General features: G+C 49.5%; 2 protein-coding genes across 4 annotated transcripts; one reads left to right on the forward strand and one right to left on the reverse strand.

Annotated features, from left to right (window-relative positions):
- The first annotated feature begins 547 nt into the window (after positions 1 to 547).
- LOC1269997 (uncharacterized) lies at positions 548 to 3,749 on the forward strand. The gene is made up of 5 exons (XM_308652.5): positions 548 to 714; positions 778 to 881; positions 949 to 1,130; positions 1,201 to 2,301; positions 2,380 to 3,749. The coding sequence occupies exons 1-5, from the start codon at positions 640 to 642 to the stop codon at positions 3,600 to 3,602; spliced, it is 2,685 nt and encodes an 894-aa protein (XP_308652.4). The 5' UTR covers positions 548 to 639; the 3' UTR covers positions 3,603 to 3,749.
- Positions 3,750 to 3,826: 77 nt separating this feature from the next.
- On the reverse strand, positions 3,827 to 22,657 carry LOC4576308 (ubiquitin carboxyl-terminal hydrolase 47). Of its 3 annotated transcripts, none has more exons than XM_001237118.3 (14): positions 22,365 to 22,657; positions 12,387 to 12,591; positions 11,076 to 11,174; positions 9,988 to 10,991; positions 8,371 to 8,662; positions 8,085 to 8,300; positions 7,840 to 8,007; positions 7,501 to 7,779; positions 6,976 to 7,432; positions 6,252 to 6,894; positions 5,844 to 6,180; positions 5,634 to 5,763; positions 5,365 to 5,560; positions 3,827 to 5,288 (listed from the first exon to the last, which is right to left on the reverse strand). In XM_001237118.3, the coding sequence occupies exons 2-14, from the start codon at positions 12,573 to 12,575 to the stop codon at positions 5,138 to 5,140; spliced, it is 4,161 nt and encodes a 1,386-aa protein (XP_001237119.3). In that variant the 5' UTR covers positions 12,576 to 12,591; positions 22,365 to 22,657; the 3' UTR covers positions 3,827 to 5,137. The 3 variants fall into 3 exon arrangements, with proteins under 3 accessions (XP_001237119.3, XP_061502584.1, XP_061502583.1); XM_061646600.1 differs by having other exon boundaries at positions 22,372 to 22,620; XM_061646599.1 differs by having other exon boundaries at positions 21,934 to 22,620.
- Positions 22,658 to 24,278: the final 1,621 nt, after the last annotated feature.

A 24,278-nucleotide genomic window follows, 5' to 3' on the forward strand; every position in this document is an offset into this window, starting at 1 on the left:
GTTTCCAAGGGTGGGCTGCTGGGTTGCACCGCCGTACACAGGTGAACACACTGCGTAAAAGCTGCAGCCGTACGCTTGAAGGTGTCTGTAAAATGAGAAGCAAAAAATGAACATTTTAATAAAAAAGTAAGTGAAGTTGTTAAAGGAAGTAATGTGGAAATGTAAAAGAAAAGGTTCAAAATCCATGTAAATATTTAAATATTGAGGCGAGACAGAGTGACGTCATCACAAAGACGTTATTTACAGCAGGATTGTTCAATTAAAAAAAAATATTTAAATCATAATTATTGTTAATAAATTTTATAACACACTTCAAAACACTTTTACCATTACGAAGAGGCACACAGCAAACAATTTCTCCCAACAAGGAAAACATAGGCCACAGCGCTGTCTGGCATTCAACAGGTTGGCCGAAGGACACTGATTCGCAAACATACTACAACAAACAACTGGGTCAAGGTTCATTTCGTGCACGTTGAGCTAAAGAAAAAGCCACCAATGCGATTGTTTGATCGATGAAAATTTTCTTCCACCGATTTTCGGTACACCGTTCAGTCACACTCAACATTATTGCCACCAAAAGTGTAATTTCTTTTGTAATTATTCAAACAAGGCGCACAAAAACTCACCCAAACCATCATGGAGGTTATGGAGGAGGGCAATCTTATGGACAGGATTCCGATTCTGCTCCAGCGTGATTTGCAGTACTACGAGGTAAGGCTTCACATTCAGCCTTTTATTTTGTGAAGTGACCGAACTCATTTCCCTTCCCTACAGGCCAACCAGAAAGTGCTGCAGGAGGACATCTGTGCCGGGGTGGTTGGTGGGAAGCTGGACTTTCCCCGTTCGGCGTCGTTCGCATCGGTGAAGATCGTCATTTGGTAAGATGGGAAGGTCAGAATCATCACTTCCAGTGTGTATAGTACATGCTTATGGGTTTCATGGCAGGTTGGAGGATGAGTACTACGCGGCCTATCGTAAAAACTCCGGCTTGCTGCATCTGGCCGATGCGCTGCAGGATCACCAGACGAAAGAGCCGGAGGAGGCAGCCGGTTGCGGCGGGATCGTGAAGTCGTCCGATCCAGAAAAGTTTGTCATCCTCGTGTCCAAGTCGGTGGACAATTTGTTAGGTAAGGATCATCTTAAAAGAGAGAAGTTAGTGTGAAGATTAATTAAAAAATTCATCTTCCACCTTTGCAGAGCACATTCATACTCTGTCGCAGGAAGCGCTCGATCATGCTGATCTCACCGTACTTACCGCAACGATCGGCGCTGCTGCGCTGGTCAAAAACAGCCTCTTCGTGTGGTTGCAGTGCGTCACGAAGAACGTGTGCCCGCCCAAGGGTGACGAGAAGGGTGGCTCGCTCAAGCTCAGCTACAAGCAGTACTCCGAGATGACGGAAGCGCTTGCCGAACGCTTACTAGATCTGCACTGTCGCCTGCTCACTCTGTACATCATCCAGGACGCGGACTGTCTGCACTGGGAAAGCCCCCATCCGTTCTTCGAGTCCGAGCGCGGCTCCTACACCATCCAGATGTGGTGGCTGTACATGCAGGGCACCAAGCAGGACCTGTGGAACTCGGTGCCGCCCACCATGGCCCAGCGCGTGTTTGCCGGCATGCTGAACGAAACGCTCACCGTGCTGACCGTGCGCTACACGCAAACGGTGCCGAGCCGGGCCCGCTCGCCGCTGCTTCTGGTGGACGTGTCCAATGTGCTGCTGTGCGTGTGCGAACTGCTGCCCGCGATCTGCGCCAACGGGGAAGCGTTCGTGGGGCTGAATCTGCCCAGCCAGAGCAAAATCATCCGCGACATACACGCCAAGTGTCAGGAGCTGTTCTGCTGCCTGCTGCTGCGTGGCATCCCGCTCGGCGCCCTGTACAAGATAGCGAAGAAGGGTGTGCAGGGCGGGATTGCGATGTTCGGCCAGCGGCAGGGACTGATCGTACCGTGGACGATCTTCACCATGCCGCGGCTGTTTCCGCCCAACCTGAACGCACACTGGGCGGCCCGGTGCTCCGAGCTGCCGACCAGTACCGCGCTCACGCTCGAGCTGAAGGTGCTGCTAGCGGCGCCGCAGGCGAACTGGTGGCTGCTGCTGAAGGTCTTGCTGATGCGGGAGGCGCACCTGTCGTCGCTGATCTTTCACCATCTGATACGCAACCTGCCGTCGTGCGATAATTTCATCCCCAGTGCAAGGCAACCGTCCGTCAATCGGGACTGTCTGTCGAAGAAGTGCGAAGGGTTCCTGTGCGGGCTGGAGTGCAACGACATCGTGCAGTGGGCACTGGAACAGAATGGTAAAAGAGAGAAGGAGATTAATATCAAAATGACACAGATTATTGATTTTTTATGATACTTTCTCCTTATTCCATTAGATCCGATCGGTCAGTCCAACTACCAGGTCCTGATGGGGCTCACGTACATCGTCATCATGGCGGGCAAGACGTCCGACATCAACAAGACGCTCATCTCCGCCCTGGAGAAGAGCAAAATGAACGATTGGGCCTCCTGTCTGGACCGGCGGCAGGTGTGGAACCAGAAGCGACCCCCGTGGCTCGAAGCCATCCTCCATCTGATCTACCCGATCCTTGGCCCGGTGGTGCACATGCTCGTCTCGGCCGTCCAAACGACGGCCAGCATGTACCAGGCCATGTCGCTGTCGCTGTCCTGCTTCTCCGAGATGTGGGACTGCATCCCGGACTGCTTCTACACCGTCACCAACTGTCTGGCGGAGATTCTGCCCGCCGAAATACGTCCGCTCGGTGACTCGGTGCTCATCCAGCTGCTCTACATCGCCCTCTACTCCAAGCTGCTGGAGGTGGCGGAAACCGAGGCCGAAGCGGAAGCGAAAGAGCAAGCCGCCAGCGGCACGGGCCCAACCGAAGCGAGCCCACCCGTCGCTCCCGTCTCGACGATCAACATGAAACCGAAGTCGGTCATCTGCCAAACGCTGGCCGAAGCGATCTGCTTCATCGACGAGGACAACAAGCACACCGAGCAGATCAACTCGCTCATCAGCCAGGCGCGGGAAAGCCAGCGCTCGATGGGCGTGCTGGAGAGCGAGATTGACGATGCGGTCGGGCTGGCCAGCTTCGCGAGCACGTCGCGCGTCGACGACGTGGAAGCGTTCCTGCGGCAAACGACCCCGAGCGTCCGGTCGGAGGAGGAGTTCGATGTGGAGAACGCGGAGTACATCGCGGAGATGCTGGTGAGCGACGTGCTGGTGACGAGCGTCGGCAAGCTGAGCATGAAGATGCTGTACCAGTACATCCGGAAGAACTTTGACTGGATCCTGCAGCAGCTCGGTGTGAGCGATGTCGAGCAGAACCCACTGCAGCCGAGCCCGGGCCAGAGCATACGCGAGCAGCAGCAGACGCTGATCGATCTGATGTTTCACATCGGCCATCGGTCGTTCGATCAGCTGCTGAGCGGCGGGCTGGACATCGATTACACCAAGTGGTTCCAGACGCCCATGTCGATGAGCGTGGAGAAGGCGTGGCTGCAGGTGTGCCAGCGCTGGGAGTTCCAGGAAGGTGCGAAGCTGTCCGTGCACGAGGCGCTCATGGTGTCCTTCATCACCACGCAGCTGAAGCCTTAATGGAGAGGGTGAGTAATAGGGGAGGAGCTCCAAATAGTGTTCTAGTGGGTAGGAGAAAACGAAACCAGTACATAAAGCTCACCGTATGGCGTGAGTTAGGTTGAAATTCTGTTTCTGTGTTCAATAAAATTCTTCAATAACCTAAAAAGAAATGTAATTCTTTGTACTTAATTTGGCCACATTCGGATGTTAATGCTCAATATATCTATTCCATCATAAATGTGTACTTTTTATACAGATTTATTACTTACGTTTTTATTAGCTCTTTCGCTGTTGTGTGTCTGAGTGTGTTTCTTTTGTTGTGTTTCTTTCATTCCGCTAAGCTTCCGCGCGCGCGCGCCGGTTTCGCTTATCACACGACATATCGCCTGCTCTGCTCGGCCCAACCGGCCCGCCCACAAGCATAATACGATTCAATATTATTCTTTTTAGCAATTATCTAGGGTATGCGCGCGCAATTTCATTTCCGCATCCTTTCCGTCCACACCTTCGGAGGAGTCGCGAAAGCATAAAGCGTTCCGAGAAAAGTTTCACACACTTCTCTGCTCCTTGTCCGCGCCAGAGCGATAATCATTCCAGGTCACATGCGCACACGACACAAACACACACACGCACACACCGAAGATAATCTTTTGTTCATAAAAGAAACAGAACAAGGCATTCGCTTTAACGCAACAGGGATTAGTAGTGCGTGTAGGAGTATTGGGCATTGGCGGGACAATCTAAAACAAGGAAAGAAAGGAAAGAAAAAATCGAATACAAAAAAATGCTGACCATTGACGGCTGGCCAGAAACAAAAGGGCGATACAAATTGTACATTAAACTAGTTTTTATACGAAAAAAACAAACAAAAAAAGGCTACATCAACGAAAAAACCGTCTTCCGGCGACTGTAACGACTTCCCGGTCTCACTGTGCGTCACCATTCACTCACTCACTTCCCTATACACACAAGCTACAGGTAAATAATAAATGATCACCCTCCCGCGCTTGGCAGTCTCTCCCCAGCCGGCGGGAGGAAAGTGTGTCGCAAACAAAATTATAAGCCTGTCCCGCCCCACTGTTCTCTGCGCTCTCTCTCTCTCTCTCTTACAGCTAATTTGAATTGTTGTTTTCTCTGCTTGCTTGTCGCATCACAAACCCCAATGCCACAAAGACGCGCGCCGTTTTATAGATTAGAAGATAAATAAACACAACTGACTTTAATACGATATAGACCGGGGACGCGCGCTGCAGTCGACGAGATCGGCTTACATATGATCGGCAGCGTGAGTGAGCGAAAGGGCGAGAAAATACACAATCTTCTTTCTCCAAACCAGTGTTCCATGTGGCGCCTGCCATGTGGCGGGGTTTATCTTTTCCCTTTCCTTTCCTTTCAGCCGGCAAACACAGCAAACGATAACGATAAATTAAACGGAGATGGGTGTGTGTCTCTCCTGTCTCCTGGGCAGGCTGCGCTGTGTGGCGCTCCTAGGGACAGATTTTCTTTCGCTTGCTGACGACAACGTCTCCACCGTCCGACGGCGATGATGATGATCAGTCGTCGGCCTTCTTGGGCGATGCGTCCAGATAGATTTTGAGGGCACGCTCCTTCCGCGGGGAGTACGTCGAGCTGGTCCGGTTGTCCTTCTTCGTCAGTTCTTTGCGCTCCTCGGGCGTTAGCTCCTTCAGCTGTTCCGTACTATCGCTGCGGGTGGTGGGAAAGAATAGCAATTCTCGCTTAGGAACATGTACAAGAGAGAGTCAATGGACGTTTCCCTTACCGGTAGTAAAGCAGCGTGCCGACGCTATACACTTGACAGTCATCGGCGTGCTGGGGCGTCGACACCCAGTGCAAACCGTTCTGAATGTTCAGCACACTGTCCCGGTGCAGCGTGGTCTGTGGTATCTTCACGTACTCGATGTTTTCCTCCGGGATGCCGCTGATTCGGGACAGATGTTTCGTCAGTTCAAGTTTGTCTACAAGGGATAAAGCATCGTTGTTATTAATTGTTATTGAGGTGTCGTAATCAACCATCTTCCCAGAGCTTACCAGTGAATAGGATTTCTTGGAATTTGCCTAGCTTCATTTCCGACGGATGCCATCTTCTCACCAGCAGCACCACGTCGTTAATATCGATCGGTGTGAGGCTGGCAAGATCATCGACTTCTTGGAGAAATACCTAATGGGCGACACAAACGAGTACCGACCGATTAGAACACAAAGGGTCTCTTTTAGCGGGTAAACGAATCCGAAACTTACATCCGCATTCGTCGGCAGGGTGATGTCGGTCCCGATGCGCTCATCGTCCTTGTACAAGGTCGACAGATACTTGATGCCTTTGCGGCGCAATCGGCAGTTGTTCGAGTGCAGGTGAGCGTACTTCTTGGCGCCCTCGCCCAGCGCCGCCGGCAGGCTGGCCAGGATGTCGGCCTTGATCTGGCCCACCAGATCGCCGTTCTTCACGATCGTGCTGCACAGGGACGGCGTGTTGTCCATCTCCTCCGTCATCTGGTTCACATTGACGTAGCTCACGTTCAGCTTATACTCGCCCTTGCGCAGCACGCGACCCAGCTCGAGCGCGAGCCGATCGTCATCCCTACAAGCAATCGTACAGTTAGGCACATCACCTACGGGCCAAGCTACCACCACACACACACACACACTTACTTGTATTCCAGCTCCTTCAGCAGGTTGGCGCTGTCGTTCGTGGGGCAGAGCGCGTCGGAGGAAAACACTTTGAAGTAGTCCATCGAGATTTGCAGGTACGACTGCAGCCGGTACTTCAAGTACGCATTGCACGACCGCTTGTCGATCAGCACCTGGACGAGCTTCTGGCTGCCGCTGTCCGTGCTGTGGCTGCGCGTGCTATCGTCGGCGGAGCTGCCATTGCTCGCACCATTGCTGCTGCTGCTGGCCGTGTTCAACGGGGTCACCTTGAAGTAGTACTCCTGCGCCCGGCATTCCTGCAGCATTTCGGCCAGCTTTGCGTCTTCGTCCTCCTCCTCGTCGTCGCTCTTGAAACCGTTGCTGGAGCTCGTCGGCGTGGTGGCGGTGGCTTTGCTGCTGCCCTTGGCCGCTGCCCCGTTGCTCATCGCACCAGCGCCGCTGCTGCCACCGTTAGTCAAATGCAGATCGCCGTTCAGCTTGATGTGGACAAAGTCATCCTCGACCAGCGTGCGGTCGTTATCACTCAGGCTGCTGTCCTCGCTGTTGCTGTCTCCGGTGCCACCGGCCATCGGGCTGTCGGCCGCCGCAATCGCGGCCAGCGTCTCTTTGGATAGGCGTGGAATGGACAGGCTCTCGAGCGTGTCTAAAAGGGAGTGAAATAGAGATGGAAAACACTTTATTGGTCACCGAACCGTAAAGACCCATGCGTTGCGTCCAACCGTACCAGGATCCATGTTCGGCAGCACAATGTAGAACGACACCAGATGGTCCAGCCGCTGAATGAAGTGACGGAAGCGGGCACCGTACTGCTCGCGATCGTCCCCGGCCGTCGGGGCCACCGTCACGAACACCTTGCAGTACTCGATGAAGTGTTCGTCCTCGAGTGTGGCGTCGTCCGTCTGCAGCAGCTTCGCGCTCTCCTTGTGCACGGTCATGCCGACCAGTATCGCTTTCGGGTTCAGCTTCAGCTTGCGCGCAATGATCGCCCGGTACTGGGCGACCGTTTGCGACAGGTTGGCGCGTATCGATACCGGCCCCTCGACGTCCCGACCGTTCACGTCCACTTTGTACACCTTCGTCATGACGCCCTGCACCTGGTACTCCTCGAACGTTTCGCCTTCCTCGCGCACCTCCAGCAGCAGCGAGTCGCAGCGCTTCAGCATGCGCATTACCTCGTCGATCTTGAAAGGTAAAGGTTGAATGTTAACGTTTAATGCGCTTTTTAATAAATCCAATCCCGACAGCATACCGTCTTTTCCTCGTGCCCCTCGAAGCTACGCTCGATCGTGCGCGCGTTGCAGTCGTAGCCCACCAGTCGGCACCGTTCCACCGGCACCGTGCCCTTCAAGTGCAGCACGCGAACCGCTTCCTGCACCGTCTCGGCCAGCGTCGAGCTGGTAAACACCGCCATCTTGTGGCCCTTGATGGTGCGCGTTCGCGGATTTTCGTACGCTACCGTGAGCCGCGTCATGTCCAGATGATCGCGGCTGTGGTTGCCCTCATTGGCGCGTATTTTCATTACCAAGCGCTGCGGAATTAAATGCAGGTAAATAAGAATGCTGAATAACCATTTACACCCGAACGCTACCTTAATGTGGTCCGGGAACTGTTCCTCCGAGATGGGGAGTGCGTTCTTCTCGCTGTCGATCTGACGGTACATCAGCATGTAGGCGTTCGTGCTCGATGTGTATGCCCCCGTGTAGGACGTTTTGTATGACCCACCGCCGTACGATTTGTGGATGTCCTCTTGCGTGATCTATTTAGAGGGATTGCAAATTGTTACCTTAGAATGGCTCTATACAAAGAGTACAGCACAAAGCTCTTGCTTCCTACCGGTAGAACAGTTTGATCGTTGAACGAGAACCAGCGGCCACTCTTGAAGTCCTTGATGTACGCGTAGTAATGCCCACCGGACGCACTGCCCGCATGGATCATGATGGCGAACAGCTCGTATTTGTACGGACCAGGTGCGTTGAAGCTGTTGTTAACCGGGGACGACTTGCTGTCACCGTTGGTCGTCAAATCCATATCAATGCCTTCATCGTCGTCCTGTGGCAGAAAAGAGAAGCACTCGTTAAGATTCTAACATTCAAAAGGCCCGATTCATGCTGAACCGTACCTGTGCCATAAACTGATCGTTCGGGGTGGTTGTCGTCGATGAAACGGAAGTGCCACCGTTCTGGAACGAATCCTCCTCCAGCGCCGACCCACTGTCCGTCGTGCTGCATTCGTCCGACTTCATAAAGTTTTCGGCCGTCTCCATCATCATCGGCCCGTTGCCGTTGGCGGTACCATTGGTGGTGGATGCAGCGGCAGCAGCGGCCGCAGCCGCCGCCGCAATCGTGCTCGTCGTGAGCGTAGGCGTCGAGCTGACGAAGTGATTCAGGTTCAACAGCTCCGGGAAAGTCACTCTGTAACGAGAACGCAATGAGACAAGACGAAAGATGGTAAAAAAATGAACAAATAAATCCAGTGCTACAAATTGTCATGAGAATCACGTGATAGTCACCACCGAAAACAATGTACATATCCGTGGTATATCTGTTGTGGGCAGCCGTGCGTGCCGACCCCTGGACTTGCCGTGGCAGTTGCGCTGCCACCGGTCAACGTCCAGGGGGACGACAGTGTGTACACGCACGCTGTCGCACACACTAAGCGCGCAAGGCTTAGTGTGTGCCGAGCGCCGGGCAGAGTGTGCACGAAGGCCGATCGAGCAGGAGCTCTCGGCAGGGGCGCTCGGTGCGGCTGGCGCGCGGCCTACGTTTTAAAGTGTGGTACGTTTCATCAGTATTTATTATGTATGTTTTAATATGTGTGAATAAAGTAATAAGTGTTTAAGTAAAGGTGCAAATAGTCCAGTTCATAACAATATCTGTGAACAATGCTGCCAAATACCACTGTTTCAGTCACCAACGCTCATGTCTGAGACGAAGCTCAAATCATCTCACGTACACGACTCAGATGATCAGACGTGAATCTCAAACAGTGGGTGGTCCAATGGTTGATGATATTTTGTTTAGCACCCAACTCTTGATCACTCACTTGGTTACGACAATTTTCATATGAAAGCATATGATGGTCGCCACAACTGTTTGAGTCTCACCTCTGATCATCACAGTAGAGCGTCTCGTCACGCATCATTTTGCTTCAGCCGGAATTTGTCATGACTATGTCAGTGACATTTTTGCAGAACTGATCACAGTAAAAAAAAAAGTCATGACATAGTGACTGACCAAGCGATGGTCGCAAAAATGTCATGCCGCATGCATTGATCACACCAATCGTTTTGAGCAGGGGTCTCCAAACTACGGCCCGCGGGCCGCATGCGGCCCTCAAGAGCTTATAATGCGGCCCACGATGACTTTGCCAGAGTTAATATAAATATTACGTTATTATGACTTATTCAAATAAAAATGTATTTTTTTACATTTCTTAGACAAAAATCAAGCTTTAGTAACACGAAACTGTATTAGTATCGTTAGTATTTTGTTGTAAAAACGAGATTTAAACGTTCACTCATCATTTAAAGGTAGGTAAAATGGCCCTCAATATAGTTATTTTTGAAGCAATGCGGCCCGCGAGCTGAAAAGTTTGGAGGCCCCTGGTTTTGAGTTTCACCTATGATTATCACAATTGAGTACGTGACACTGACATGGATTTTGTTTCAGTCAGATTTTTTATGACATTGATAGTGACATTTTGCAGCACTGATAAAAAAACCCCTCCCAACACTTACTTGTCGTTCAGCTTGATGCGGTGAAACGATTGGTAGTCGAAATCGAACCGCTTCAGGTGCAGCGTCAGAATGTACGGGAACTTGGTGAACTTGAGCCCCTTGTGCGCGTCGCACTTCTTGTTGCACGTGTCGCAGAAGTACTGGTTGCTTTCGTTCAGTATCTCCGGCTTGACGAAGCCCTGCAGCGCGTCCTCGACGCACTCGTTCGCGACGGTACTGCCGAACGGGCGGACCGGCAGCGGTATGTCCAGGAACTTGTCCTCCCGCTGCTTCTCCGTGTTGCACTCCAGGCACCGGACGTAGTCGATCATGTGCCCCTGGTACAGCCGGTTGATCAGGTCCGCCTCCTCGGTGCGCTTGAACTTGTGCTCGAGCGCGTCGAACATGACGCGGCACAGCTCCTGGATGTCGTGCTGCTGCCAGCCCTCGGCCGAATCCCACCCGAAGCTGCGCGTCAGATCCGTCGTCTCGACCGCCGACTTGGGCGACGTTTGCAGGTTCACGAACAGCTTCTGTAGCTGGTACGGTATGGACTTGGCCTCGTCCTCCCCGTCAAACTCCCAGTTGTACAGCGCGTTCCGGAACTCGGGCGTCATGTACAGGCCCTGCAGCAAGCTGTTCAGATAGCAGGTCATCGCCTGATTCACCAGCCCCCGGAAGTGGGGCGCCTTTTCGGTCTCGCCCCCATCGCCCCCAAACCTTCGGCCCCTGCCCCCTAGCCCTCCTCCGCCTCCCTCGCCGCTCCCACCACCACCACCATCGCCATGGTGGAAGCCGTTGCTGATGATGCTGCCCCCGCTCATGCTGTTGATCGGTGGCGCTGCGATCGCCGGTAAGCTGTTGCTCTTCGCGGTGTTGTGTATTTCGATGTCGTTGTTGAACCGCCGCAGGATCGGTGGTGGAATTGCCGTCGCCTCTGGGATATTGTAGTTACCGGACTCTACCGGGCTTGCCGATGCACCTAGCGCTAGATCGTCATCGGATGACATATCCTCCGCGGGCATCTTTTGAGGAGGGGAAGAAGAAAAAGCCAAACTGCTAATTAGTATCCGGAGGGCAAACGATCTTTGTTTGCACAAAAGCCTTACCAACAATGACATCCGCGGAACAATGGTAAAGTTGTTCACGATACCAAACTTTATACCAACATCCGCTAACTTCTCCTGTTGCCGTTCGTGTAGAGGTATCTGAAATGAAGCAAAAAACCAACCAAGAAATGTTAGTTAGCAGCTACACGTTTGAGATGTTTTTTTTTATTAACTCGAAACAATAATCACACAAACACACGCACACACGCAACGTGAACACAGCTGCGGTGGGACGGAACAGAATCGCGCTCAACATCCATAAATCATCTTCATCGTCCGGGCGTGCGAAAAGCGTATCACATTCAAGCCAAGCCGAAAATAGCCCGCCCCAGCGTGTTAACGCAATTTTTGTCAACACTCTCCGGGATCGGGCCCATGATGAGGTCGGGACGGGACAAGAGACAGGAAAAGCTGGGGAGTTTTATCGACCTCATAGAGGAGCAGATTTGTTGAAATGTTTGTCACATTTTTGTGTCCCATTTGCAGGGGAAAAAATGAGAAAAACGGAGCAACATCGCCAATTCCGTTTTTGTTAATGGTGGATCGCATTAAGCATGATTGTTGCACAGAATGTAGAAAAGGTCTTTACCCTGCGCAAGTCAAACAACCTTCCCACAACCAGTAATTATGTCACATTGCGTAAACATTACACATTGTCGATGCGGTTTGCATTGTAAATAATTGTACAAGTTGTGTTTATTTCACGCCGCAAGTAAGGCCCGATTGTAATGCACTCTTGCCACTACTTGCTACTGACCGGTTTATGTTGCTCTGACACCACCACTACCCAATCCACTTGTTGATAGAGTGGGAGACGAACAAAAAAGAAAGGGGTTCAAGTATGAATGAAGTTCCTGCGGTCGCATAGGGACGACGATGACCAGCCAGCTAAGCCGCGTTAAAGGGCGCAACCGTAGCAAAACAAAGTTAATGTGTGTTTACAAACAATTTTACGCAAGGAATGGGGAATGCGAGAATGGAATGGGGGGAGAGGAGGGCGCAGACCGCGTCATAAAACAGGGTAATAATGTTTTGTACTTGACATTGGTTATACACACTCCTCTTGTTACATAAGACGGAATTTGTTTGCTGATAAGAGCAGAGAGTTCATTAGGAAAGTAATGCAATGTAGATGAGATTGTTGCAAAGTTTGGAACTGAAAAAAGGTCATTTTAAAGCTTCATTATTCTCCTTTTTGGTGTCTTAGCGGTCCCTTCTTTTAATCCATTATCCTAGTCACGGCACCAAAATTACGCTACAAGAAATAATTAAGAAAACAAAACCGATCAACACGTCCGCCTAGTGGGTTACCTGTACGTCCGACTCGGTACCGATTAGATGTAGCTCGAAGTCACTGAATGCCGTCTGCAGTCGCACATCCTCGTAGAGCGTGGCGACGGTATAGTGCGGACGGACCGTTATGGAAAAGCGTTTCTGTACTGCGTCTGGTCGGACGTCTCTGATGGTGCAGAGCGCTTCGTCGTCCTTGGCGCATACCATGTTATTTTCGGTTTACCTACAAAAAAACCCGCGCGTATTGTGGTCGTGGTCGTAGTCGTCGTGATCGTTCGGTGCGCGGCAGGCAGGCAGGCAGCAGTGCGCAGTGGTTGATCCAAATGTGCGTGCGTGATATGTGGGTTTTGTTTTCGTTTGCGCGCCGCAAAGTCGGTGACAAATTGGTGTTGCACGAGGGAAATGAGCGAACATCATCAGCATCCAATTCGAATCGATCGGTGTTACATGAAAGAGAGTGAAATGACAAAAGAAACAAAAGTTGTGTTAGTGGAAGATACAAATGTAGGCTCTGTTAGGATAAATAATATGTTTTTAGTTGTTTACAGATGTTGTAAATTGCTTTTTAAATAGTAATAAAATCTACATAACAGTCCCCATTCCTCCGTATGATCGTTTTAAAATGTGTTGTTTTTCTTTTTGGACACTATGTACACATTTTCTGCTATTTGTCCTTTAACCGTGGCGGCATAAATTGTCATAAAATAATCATAACGTTGAAGTTAAACACCATACACAACTACAGGAAGCAAAACGACCCGTGTTCCGTCACGTGTCGGCCGCACGTGAGCTGAGATTGTTGTTCCGGTCAAACCGTGTTTTGTTCCCTACGAGCGACTCGACTATGAATCACTTGAAGGGATTCATAGCCCATCATAAACAACACATCGCCATCGCTGCGCTTCGGATTCATCGCCCCTCGGTGGTGGGGGGTTTTGGGCTGCGTTAGTTAACCTTCGCTTTGGCTTCACAAACTTTGACTTCATTGTTTTCTTCGTTTCGCCCCCTAAGGCATGCCCAAATACTAGCACATTTGCATTAGAGCACGGTTTAGCCCGTGAACCAAATAACGAAACCAAACCACCGTCTCTCGCCCTTTTCTGCCAGCGATCGCCAGCGAGCTTGACCCGCGTGTGGGGGGTGAATCGTACTTCAACGCAGAAGGGAAACAAATCCCCGCCAATGTATGTAATGGTGCTGTGGGATGACGGCTCTGCCTCGCGTACAGTTGAAAATGTGATCAAGTGCTTGAGCCACCGGACCTTTAGGCCCCAAAACTTAGCTACCGTGTGTGTGTTATAATATGCTGTATGGTATACGTATGGTTTAAGAATGAACCATATAACAAAAAAACGGTGTTTAAGTGCCAAAAAAAAACAACAATAAAAACACACAAAAAACCTCACACATTAAAAGATTCGCGACGCCAAAAAGTTAGGCAAAGTGTAAAGGAGAGCAACGCGGCACGATGGGCCTCTACCGGTGGTGGGGGCCCATCAGGGCATCGTCGTAAGGAGGAGAACGTGAATTTAAAAATAAAATCCCCCCAAAAACACACATTCACGCGCGGGGACCCACCGATAGGACACAGAAGGGTGGTTCTGGTGGCGCTCTTGCATGTGGCGCGCTGTGGTGCAAAAACGAAACGGAAAGCAAATTAAATAACTCTCGATCGTTTTGTGTATTTTAGGCAGCAGAAGTGAAGCATTCAGAGGATTAATATGATTTTACTGAATTTCCTTCCTGTCTTAGAAGGGGTTTGGTAGTACAATAGACATCATCTGTGAAGCCTGAAGTCTGCTTTAATTATTTTAGTCAAGTCAATTTGTTATAGGCAAATGTAAAAAGGTAATAGCGTAGTTGAGGAACTTTACAAGAATGAAATGACGAAAGGCACAACTCCTCTCCACTTGGCCCTTGATTCGTTTCGCAAGAAGACGTATAGAGTGGAACAGGATTTGAACCACAACAAACCACATTGATTGTTTGTGTTTACAGTTCTTTACAATTTATGATTATTGTTTTAAAAAAACGGTGAGAAAGCCTTCGAACGTTGCTGACCGTTCTTGGAATATCGAACAAAAATAAAACAAAAAACTTTTACCACATTCTTATTCATAATTCAGCTTCATCGTTTCGGGCTAGATGACGCGGAAGAACAAAAAACAAAGAAAAAGGAAAGGACAAGAATGAACGGTATTTACACAATTCGTTACACATATTAATTGTGGCTATTGACCTCGATTGAAGAAACGGAATGCCCTGCTCTGCCTGCCTCACTACAGCAGCCAAACCAAAACAAATAATCAATGCCAACTGAGAGCTGTGGCCCATGACAACACCACCATTTTCAACGCAACTACCAAAAACGGGCAGAATTTTCCTAGCGATCCCTGCAATCTGGAGGAAAGTGTATAGTTGACATAGAAATAGAGGGGATTGTTCTACAGTGACGATTTGGTGAGAAGTGCAGCAGCAGTCGTACTATAATCTGTGTGACCCCACACACTAATCTATTACACACCGAACACATGTTGGCGGCCCTTTGCCGAAGAGGTCGTGCGGCGCCGCGCAATCGACCCCCGGGGGCGCAATCCTTCGATGCTACTAGGGCACACACACACACACACAAACTGATGGACCGACCGAGTTGACGTAATGTCCGCCCGAGAAGGCGATCTCTCGCGTGTCGTTTGTACGTTAGAATAGAAAGAACAGTCTTGATTTACAAGACACGGGGCACGCGATGCACCCACACAAGTACACACACACACCACACACACACACACACACACACACTGAGAGAAAGTGTATTTTTCTTTATGGTTTAATTAGTCATCTTCTTCAAAGAAGTCGTTTGGGATTCACAATGTTTGGAGCCACGATTTGACCCCTTCGCGTGTACTAGAGGTTAGACCTTTCTTCTTGTAAGTCAACCTATTGCGTGTCACATTTCTGTGTCCACTGGACCTAGGTCACCAGAGCACAACACACACACCCACACACACAGAGATACACTTCCAATAACGACACCCACACACGGGCGGTATATTTTGGGTGAAAATTTTCCTCTACGCAAATTTCCCAACCGACACACAGAAGTGGAAACGTTTCTTCTTCTTGCACCGTTTCTAAAGGGAGCGTGTGTTAAAGTTTCAAGCCGAATTTCGAGCAACTGCTGCACACACACACGCACACGTGTAAGCAATATTTGCGTAGGTGTATTTTTTTTTTTTTTGGTTTGAGGTTCTTGATCGCTTCACCACCAAATGATGATGATTATTGGTTCGTGCGCGAAAGAGAGAAAGTACTCTAAAGGCGATCACACGCACACACAAGCACAGCACAAGCACAAAAATTAGGACGGCAGCCGTCCTAAGACGATCGAGCGAATCGCGCGCGCCAGCATCCGATCGGAAACTGGCCCCAAACGGTAGGCCGTATTGAGAGGACCCGCCCGGTCCCTGCGAAACACGAAACGCGAGAACCACTACTCGGCTGTGTGTGTGTGTGTGTGTATGTGTGGGGCTGCGAATTCACAGCAACGCCAACTAGGATCAACCAGAGTACCAAAGACTCGCTCTCATCTTTCTCTTATTTGTAGTTTCTCTCACCCCTTTAAGGCGACGGGGAATGGAATGGCGCGGCTTGAGCCCCTGTGTAAGGAAGGACAAGGGGGGTAAAGAAACCTGGGTGAAACGATTTTCCACATCTTGCCAAAAATTCTCATACCCGAGCGACCACACCAAACCCACGAGAGAGCCGATCTCCAATCGATCGTTCGTTCGTTCGTTCGTCTGCTGGATAAGCTAAACCGCCGCGCAGCACCGAAAAAGCGTGAGATTACATACTAAAAGACCCAAGAAAAGGAGGGTGGGGGGAATGATTTGATTTTTTTATACATCACCTCAAACCCCTCCTTACATGCTCTTTCCTACAAAAAATGCGCAACGATCGCGCGCACAGTATGGCGCTGCGCAGGTCAACGCAGCTCGGCGAGTGCATCCGACACGCAGCATAGACGAACGCTAAATCTAATGTGACCGTGTTGTTTTGCAAACACAAAAAAATTGACTTTTGTAGCATCACCCTCCTCCTCTTCCTCCTCGTGGAGTGTGTGCAAATGCCTAGGCCGGGCTGTCTATGTTGAAGATGGGGTGGAACACAACACACGAAGGAGTTTTTCACCAATACACAAGACCCATCGCCCCAGTGAGAAGACGGTGTGCCGGGCGCGCACAATCTGGGTGCGCTATTTTTAAACCTCCCGTCACCCCCTCCCCCTCCCGATATCACATGGTTTTTGAGAGGATAAAACGGCTGTTTTGTGAGCACGGTGGGAAATGTAAGAATTTACACCCCCCAATCCAACCACCACAGCAACCCAACACAGACGGTAGCTAAGAGCTATAAGCATAAGCAGGCGTCGACACGGCGAGAAACGGTTATTAAACTTGTTTGCGTGATTGTTTTTTTTTTGGAAGGTGGGTGGATGAATGTGAAATTAATACACAATCCAACCACCGGGGCAAGTCATCGAGCAAGACGAAAAATCGAAAGAAAAATTGTGAATCGAGAGCGAAAGAGGATATCACGTTCGAGGATGGGTGGGCGTCGTTGCAGTGTAATTGTAAACAGAAGCAAGGCAGGAGCACTGGGATGTACAGGCAAATCACCATCTTGAACCGCTCGTCGAGTTTTGAGCAACGAAAAGAAAAACAAACACTTCCGGAAACGAGGGCGAATGGGTGAGTTAGATCATCTTCCAACTATAATAGATTCCACAAAACTTTGTAGCTTAGCTTTATGATGCCGAATTACATGGTTAACCGAGATATGAGTCCGTGGTGAAATTGGTTAGTGCTGCTCCTGAATACGTCACGCGCGGGGAGGATGGTGAGATCGAATCCAGATCTGTGGAGAACTGATTGTTTCTTTAAAATATTATTGCTCCAATGTTTAACTTGCAGATGTTTTTAACACGTTTTAACAGAGATACAAGAGATACCCTAAAAGAATCCAAAAAAAAAAACTAAAAATTTTTGGAACGTTTCATGCTTAAAGTTCGCAGATCAATGATCTTTTGCTTAAAAGCTATCAAAAACTGATGCCAAAATTCTTCACATTCCTCTTCAATGAGAGTTAACCAAAATGTTTGAATGAAACTAAGATCTCTACCACACACCCACGTGTGCGTTGATTCATCTACTATTCACAGACAGCCATAACATATTCATTAGAACGATCTTAGAATCGTATTCACACCGATTGAAACGAACGCGTGGTGCGGCGGTTTAAACTGGTAGCCAGTCAAGTGCACCAGTTGCCTTGCCTGCATGTGTGTGTGTGTGTGTTGTGTTCCTGTCCTTTCCTATTGCAGTCAAGTTGTGTGCGCATGTCATACCCTTTCCTAACAACCTCCACACACCGTGACGTCGTTCGTGGTGTTGGGTTCGGTGCCGGCTAAAGTAGCAGCACTCAAACCCGTCGTCCACACCTTCCAAACGTCTAATGCAAAACGCGTGTTGTTGCAACCGAAAAGGAAGCAAAACATCGCCCCGCGAGAGAGCGTCACCGAGTCGCCGCCTCCAAAAAGGGAAGAACTGCAGGAGAGCAACATTTGCAACCCCGAGTTCACATTTGCATCGGTGTGGAAATGGTTGCTGTCTGGCAGTCTCTCTCTCTCTCTCTCAAAGAGACACAGAATTCCTATATTTAGTTTCCCGGTTGATCCACTTGCGCCATATGGGCCCGTTGTTTTGTTCCAATTGCACCGTTTTCGGTGTGTCCATGCGCGCCGGTCCCATTCGATGGGTTTGTGTGTGAACCTCGGACCACGGCGTGATTCACCGCTTCGACACGAAAACCACCAACTCGATCGTGGAGACGAAGTTTGCCGTAAGCGCGAAAAAAAAGCTAAAAAGAAGAAGGCTGAACAATGTTTAACGTCATCGACGTCGCACATGATTATGATGGACGTTAACCGCGGAGAGACGACAACCAACCTGCTGCTGCTGCTGCACGTAATGTCACTAAGAAGAAGCCCCGGCGCTACGAAAACGGGGGGACAAAACGGTTCCGACGTTTCGTAATCCTTTCTTCCCTTAGGAGAGTTGGTGATTGCACTGGTTCGATGTCAATTGCACCACACACTGGCACTCTGTCGTGCGATTGGAATTTTTGAAACTTTTCACATCCAGATATTGTTGCAAGTATCATGCAAACACCACCGATAAGAGGAGCGTTAGGCCCTGCTCCTCTTCAACCTCAACTAGGACCATTGCCTAGGTTGAGTTTTCAACTGCCACGCAGTCACCACACAAACACATACACACACGATCACCCGACCGGGATTGATAGGGAGCGGAAATGATTGTAACGTACTCCGCAGCACACGACACGACGACACGGAGGATGCACGACCGACTTGATCGAGAGCAGGAGACAAACTTCACCAGGAGAAGTTCGTTCGAGATCGTGCGAAGTGCGTATTCCCTCCCCCTCGATCCCCACGATCCCCGATCATCCGAAGGATGAACGGAATGACATTTGCGTGTTAAACCAAGCCGGTCGCTCTCCCTTGTCAGCCACATTTACCCCCAATTCCCATCCACTCTGCGGCCAACGAGCGCAGTTCAAGAAACGCAGTTTTAATGGGTCCGCCAACCCAACCAATCGGGGTGACAGAACGCGCACAACCCGACCCAACGGGATTCGGAATCCTGTCGCTCGGCAGTGGCAAAATAATGCTGTGGTGCGTTACGGTACGTACGTAGAGAGTGGCGCGCGCGTGGTTATTTTTTTGGATGAGGATATTTTTAACCATACGTCCCACACACACACACACGCACACACAAACGGTGCCTTAGCAAAAGCAGGAAGAACTTTAGCCGGCAATATTTGTGCACGCATTTACTGGCGGTGCCATTGGTGTGTGCGCCTCTGCCCACCCAGCATGCTCAAGTGGGAAATCCATTTTACGCCGCAAAGATGTTAGTACTCGAGAACCGAAACCCCGTGTGTGTGTGTGTTTAAATGTAGTATTTTTCACCCAGTTGGACACGCAGACGACATGTTTTTGGGATGTTCGGGGTGGCGTTGAAACGATTCACTGTTTTACGTATTGTCGCTAATGTACGTCGCGCCAGAATCCGCCCGTGTCGACATGTACTGGTTCTTTGAAAGTGAAAATGAAGCAGCTTTTGGGGTGTTTTCTACTTTCAACTAACACTATCTAACTATGGACTTCTCCTGAACTGTAAAAAGCTGTCTTTTTTTCATAACAAAGTCTAAAAAATTATACTAAAATCTCGACTAAACTTTTATCTGTTATCTACATCTACAAGAAACGGATTGCCACAGATGGCGCAGAACAGATTTAAAGTCCCTTTTTTATGAGCATTCAATAATTTGCGCAAATTTTCCATCGCTCATGCCAAAGAGCAGCTAGGCCCGATAGGCGTTGGGTGTGTGTTTGTTCACCAAATGATACCTTTTCCCTTGCAGCTCCTTCCATTATCAACCGCGGCAACGCATGCAGTAGTAGAAAAAGGTTTGCTTTGCCCGAGACAAGTATTATCAATACGAGAAAAAGGCAAGCAAAAACAAAATAGAAGCAATAATGCCCCCTTCTGACCGAAGAGATGACGCTACTACAATGTGTGTATGAGTGTGCACGGGGCCAGAAGAGCATAAAGTCAACTTGCACACACAGATTGCCGTCTGGTGATTGTTTCCGCCCCGTGTGTGGTGTGGCCCGTTTGACCGATAACACCAAAGCAAAACGATTCCGCGCGCTCTTTGCGTTCCCCAATCAATTGTGCAGCGGGCAGCACGGCAGCACGGCAGAAATTTCACGGCCAGGCCGGGCCCCGAGGCTGAGCCGAAGAAAGTCGCTGGTGCCGCCAAGCTGCTGCGTTTCGTTCGATTCTTGCAGCAGTGTCTTCTTTAGCCCGCTCGCATCTTGCGCAGATAATCGCATTTTAAAGCCTTAGAGCTCCGATCGCCTACGAATGCATTTATGTTTATGTATGCGTTCGCGTTCCGCGTTTCGATGTTTCCATTCCTTCTTTAGGTTCCAATTTTTCTTCTTTTTTGTGGCCTTTTGCTTCTCCAAATCCAATCCAAAGCTCCGCTATTATCACCGTGCCGATGGCAAGCCGATCCTCCTAAAACGGAACGAAAATGAAGTAACCAGCAATGGAAAATGCAACGTCACTGCCGGGGACACCACCCAGCACTACCGCGATCAAGTATGCATCCGTGTTACGAAAAAGCTTATCATTATGCAAGCGCACTGGGTGGGGAGGGAGGCAGGTTCGTTCGTCGGTCAATGCGCTGCAGGACACCCTGCCGCACTCACTCTCTCCCCTCGCTGTTCTGCTCCTGCCCTCGTACGAAGGGAAATGGGAATGAATCTTCTCTGCGCCGTGTTGTTGCGTTGGCTCCTTCGAGTACCTTCGATGTAGGCAATTTCTCAATCATCACTTCTCGCCGGTTCTTTGATGGCACGGTGGGAGGGGGATTCACTAGAAACAAGCTTTTGTGCGTCATACCGCTCCGGAAGGAAGAACAATTCCACGGAAATGATAAAAGGCAGCAGAACCAAAAGCCTTCGCAAGGTAAATTCATTCGCAATTCAGGCCTTCGACACACGCAAGTGGGTGAAGATGTGAATGGGTTCCTCCCCACTCGCTTCCCCCATCTTCAATTTTCAGCAGCTCGAGTAGGTTGTGTGCCGGTGGTATTATTTGTCCACTGGAATGTATCTCTCTTTGTATTATCGTCGTTTTTTTTCACGCACGTCATGCGCCCCACAGCCGTGACCGCGATAACAGAGCACAGGTACACACCATAATCTTCCTCCGGTTGTACATGCTAATGTTCATCGCAGTAGGTGAGACCCCGAAAAAAACCCGGAGTAACCAATGCAGCAATGACGATCTGTAGTAGTAGGCACAGGGATTTGTGTGCAGTTTGCGCCTTTTTTTTTGTACGCATTGCGTCGAAACGGGAAAAAGTCTCCGTGACTGCCGTGCTGACTGCAGAGTGTCTCGCCGCGCGTAGGAGGGAAAGTCGCGGCCAGCGAGAGAGCAAAGAAAAAATGGCTCCCAAGTACGGGCGCGCGGTGTAAGACGACGAGGCGTGTGTAAGTGCTCGTTACGTGTAGCCCGCAGCCCCCGCCCTAGTCAGTGTGCAAAATAGCGCAAATCGAGCAGGTCGGAAGCGGTTGAACGGGCACAGATGATGGCGATGATGGTGGTGCTGGCCGACGGACGGGCTTATATGGCGCAGCCCCAACCGCGTACGTGCGTCTGCTGCTGCTGCTGTCAGCCGAAGAGAGTTCGGTTTCTCCCGGCGGAATGCGAAAGTGACCGATGGGGCGGGGGGCGGACGGTGGACAGTGGGAAAAAAACAGGGCACCATAAAAAAAAGTTTCTCCTGTCCCACACTCCGGTTCACTCCGCCAGCCCGGCAACGGCTGTGCTCCCTTTCTCCACCGAGACGAGGGCTTCATGCGGGGCTTGTTGTGGTGGCCATCTTCCCATCCTGTTCCAACACTCACTTGTACTTTCTGGACTGTCAACTTCCTTTTGCACGTTTCAATCACGCACGATGAGGCTTCCCCGCGAATGGTTGGTGCTGGCGAATCGAACACACGCACGGTCAAAGCTACACTTCTGCACTGCACCCACCACAGCCACACAAACACACACTTTTCACACCACGGACGATACTGCTGCAGAACCGCGATACACGCACACACACACACACGCTCGCACACAGCAATCCCGAAATTCCCGTACACGGGGCCTGGGTCGGGGGTGATGATGATACCGCTCCCGAAATGCCTTCCACCCTGTTTGCTGGAAACTGAGGGGCGGGGCAAAAAGGGGGGTGGGGGCCAGCAATCTCCGTCACGAAACACACAGATTGCTACAACTCTACACACACACAACCACACAGCCTGCAATTAGCACACGCACCACTATTTACCTCTTACCCAGCCCTATGGGATCGGCCGATTCGTTTCCTGCGGCTACTGCTCCTCCACAACACACCACTGCACACTGGGAACACACAAGCACGCACGCACGCACGTACGTCACGTCCCCGTCGAATATTGGTCGCCGGGACACGGATGATGGGTGCTTTCGGTGAGAAAACTGGCTGCTGCTGCCTTCCTGCGGGTGGTTCAATTGTTTCGTGTGTCGTCAGACGAGCCCAATGAAAAGGAGCATACGCACGCACATACACATACACACATACACATATAGGCATACCTTCGCTATGTGAACAGTGGGCTCGGCCCGCACAGTCGACGGACAGCCCAAGCGGCAGCGGTAAACGCAACTGACAGTTCAGGTAGCTCTTTTTGTTTCGCTCGTTTTATCGTGATAAAAACAATGATAACATCAACAAAGGAACGGCTACGTCACCAACTTATCAGTAGTTTTTCATATCTCTGTATGCATACATTTCAAAATGCTTCACATCAATTTTCTATTGCTCTTCTTTACATTTTCATGTTACCCTACCATTGTGCTTGAAGATCGTTGACAGATTTTTGGGCGGCAGTATTATAAGCACACGGCTACACAAGCGCAAATTCAAAGTGGCCGTTACACATGCTGTCAGTTGGTGTTATTATTTTTTTTTCTAGCAAATTTTTTTTCATCGTTCAGTGAGAGTAAGGTAGTCTGTATGATGTTCAGAACGAGGAAGTCAGTGTAGAATATCAGTGCTTAAAGTGTTAACTTGTTGATGTTAATTTCACAAAAGCGTTTCAAAGTTTGTTTCACAATATTAGAAGTCGCTCGTGCGAATCTGGTACTCATGTGTACGACCCAACTGATACAAATCCACTAAACGACCATTAACCGAATTTGAAACGGATCAAGCTCTCAACTTAGGAAATCTAAAAAGGAATCTAAAAAGGCTTCGTTTAGCAGCCGATAAACGACTGGTGCATTTTAAAAATAGCAAAAATTAACTGGTGGCACCATCTGTTGGTGTGATAGCCATACAGTGGAGCTTTCCTCGCTTCCCTTAGTACTGTTGTATGGTTTCGCATTAAACTTATGCATCGCTAGAATTGGAACGGCGATACGATTGCTTAAATACTAAACTTCATTGTGAATCCAGTACAAAAGCAAGTGTGCGCAGAGCAGAGCAAAGCAGAGCTGAGTAATGGTCGATGCTGTTGATATTTGTGTATCTGTCCACACGACCATTCTTATTGATTTTTCTTTGGAAAGTATTGATTGAGAAGAAGATAAACGAAACACAGTACAAGAAAAGGACAGCAATACAACAATGAACTATAAGGCACCATCTGTTGAACAAACCAGAGAAGCTATGAAAATTTCGTTTTTCTTCTTCTATGAATACTTGATTGTCCGATCGTTTAAGCTTAATCTCTGGCACTTGGTTAGGATATTGAGCCGTTTAGATCCAGTTTAGGATTAGTTAACCGAGAGGTTATATTCGCTCTTTCGAAATTTGAGAACTCTTCGAGCCCTTCGAACTCAATTAAATAATACAAGGACAGGAGGTCGATAAGCTCGAGTTACTAAAGATCGGCAAGAGTAGAAAGACGGAATGGTATACAGTCAGAATTCAATAGTTGAACGCTTTTTAGTTGGCATGCTTTTTAGTTGAACGCTCGATAGTTGGCTGACAGTTCAAGTAAAAAGCATGCATTTATATGGGAAAACTAGTTTTTGAAAATTTCACAAAAATCTTTTGGTTTACCGAGAAAAATTTAAGATTTTTTTTGTATGGAAAAACGTGCCAACTAAAAAGCACGCATTCAATAGTTGGCAGGGAATCGAAGTTCAACCAGTGAATTCAAACTGTATATAGCATTAAAGCCAAGCCTTTTCCAGACATACAGAATTTGATATCATT

This window comes from Anopheles gambiae, chromosome 2 (assembly GCF_943734735.2).
Source record: "Anopheles gambiae chromosome 2, idAnoGambNW_F1_1, whole genome shotgun sequence".
NCBI classification, from domain to species: Eukaryota; Metazoa; Arthropoda; class Insecta; order Diptera; family Culicidae; genus Anopheles; species Anopheles gambiae.

Coding starts and splice junctions, on each gene's coding strand:
- LOC1269997 (XM_308652.5), top strand. CDS start 640: ATGGAGGTTATGGAGGAGGGCAATCTTATGGACAGGATTCCGATTCTG. Junction 715..777: donor GTGATTTGCAGTACTACGAG/GTAAGGCTTCAC, acceptor CCTTCCCTACAG/GCCAACCAGAAAGTGCTGCA. Junction 2,302..2,379: donor GTGGGCACTGGAACAGAATG/GTAAAAGAGAGA, acceptor TTATTCCATTAG/ATCCGATCGGTCAGTCCAAC.
- LOC4576308 (XM_001237118.3), bottom strand. CDS start 12,575: ATGGTATGCGCCAAGGACGACGAAGCGCTCTGCACCATCAGAGACGTC. Junction 6,895..6,975: donor GCTGCCGAACATGGATCCTG/GTACGGTTGGAC, acceptor ACTCCCTTTTAG/ACACGCTCGAGAGCCTGTCC. Junction 5,764..5,843: donor CCCTGCCGACGAATGCGGAT/GTAAGTTTCGGA, acceptor GTCGCCCATTAG/GTATTTCTCCAAGAAGTCGA.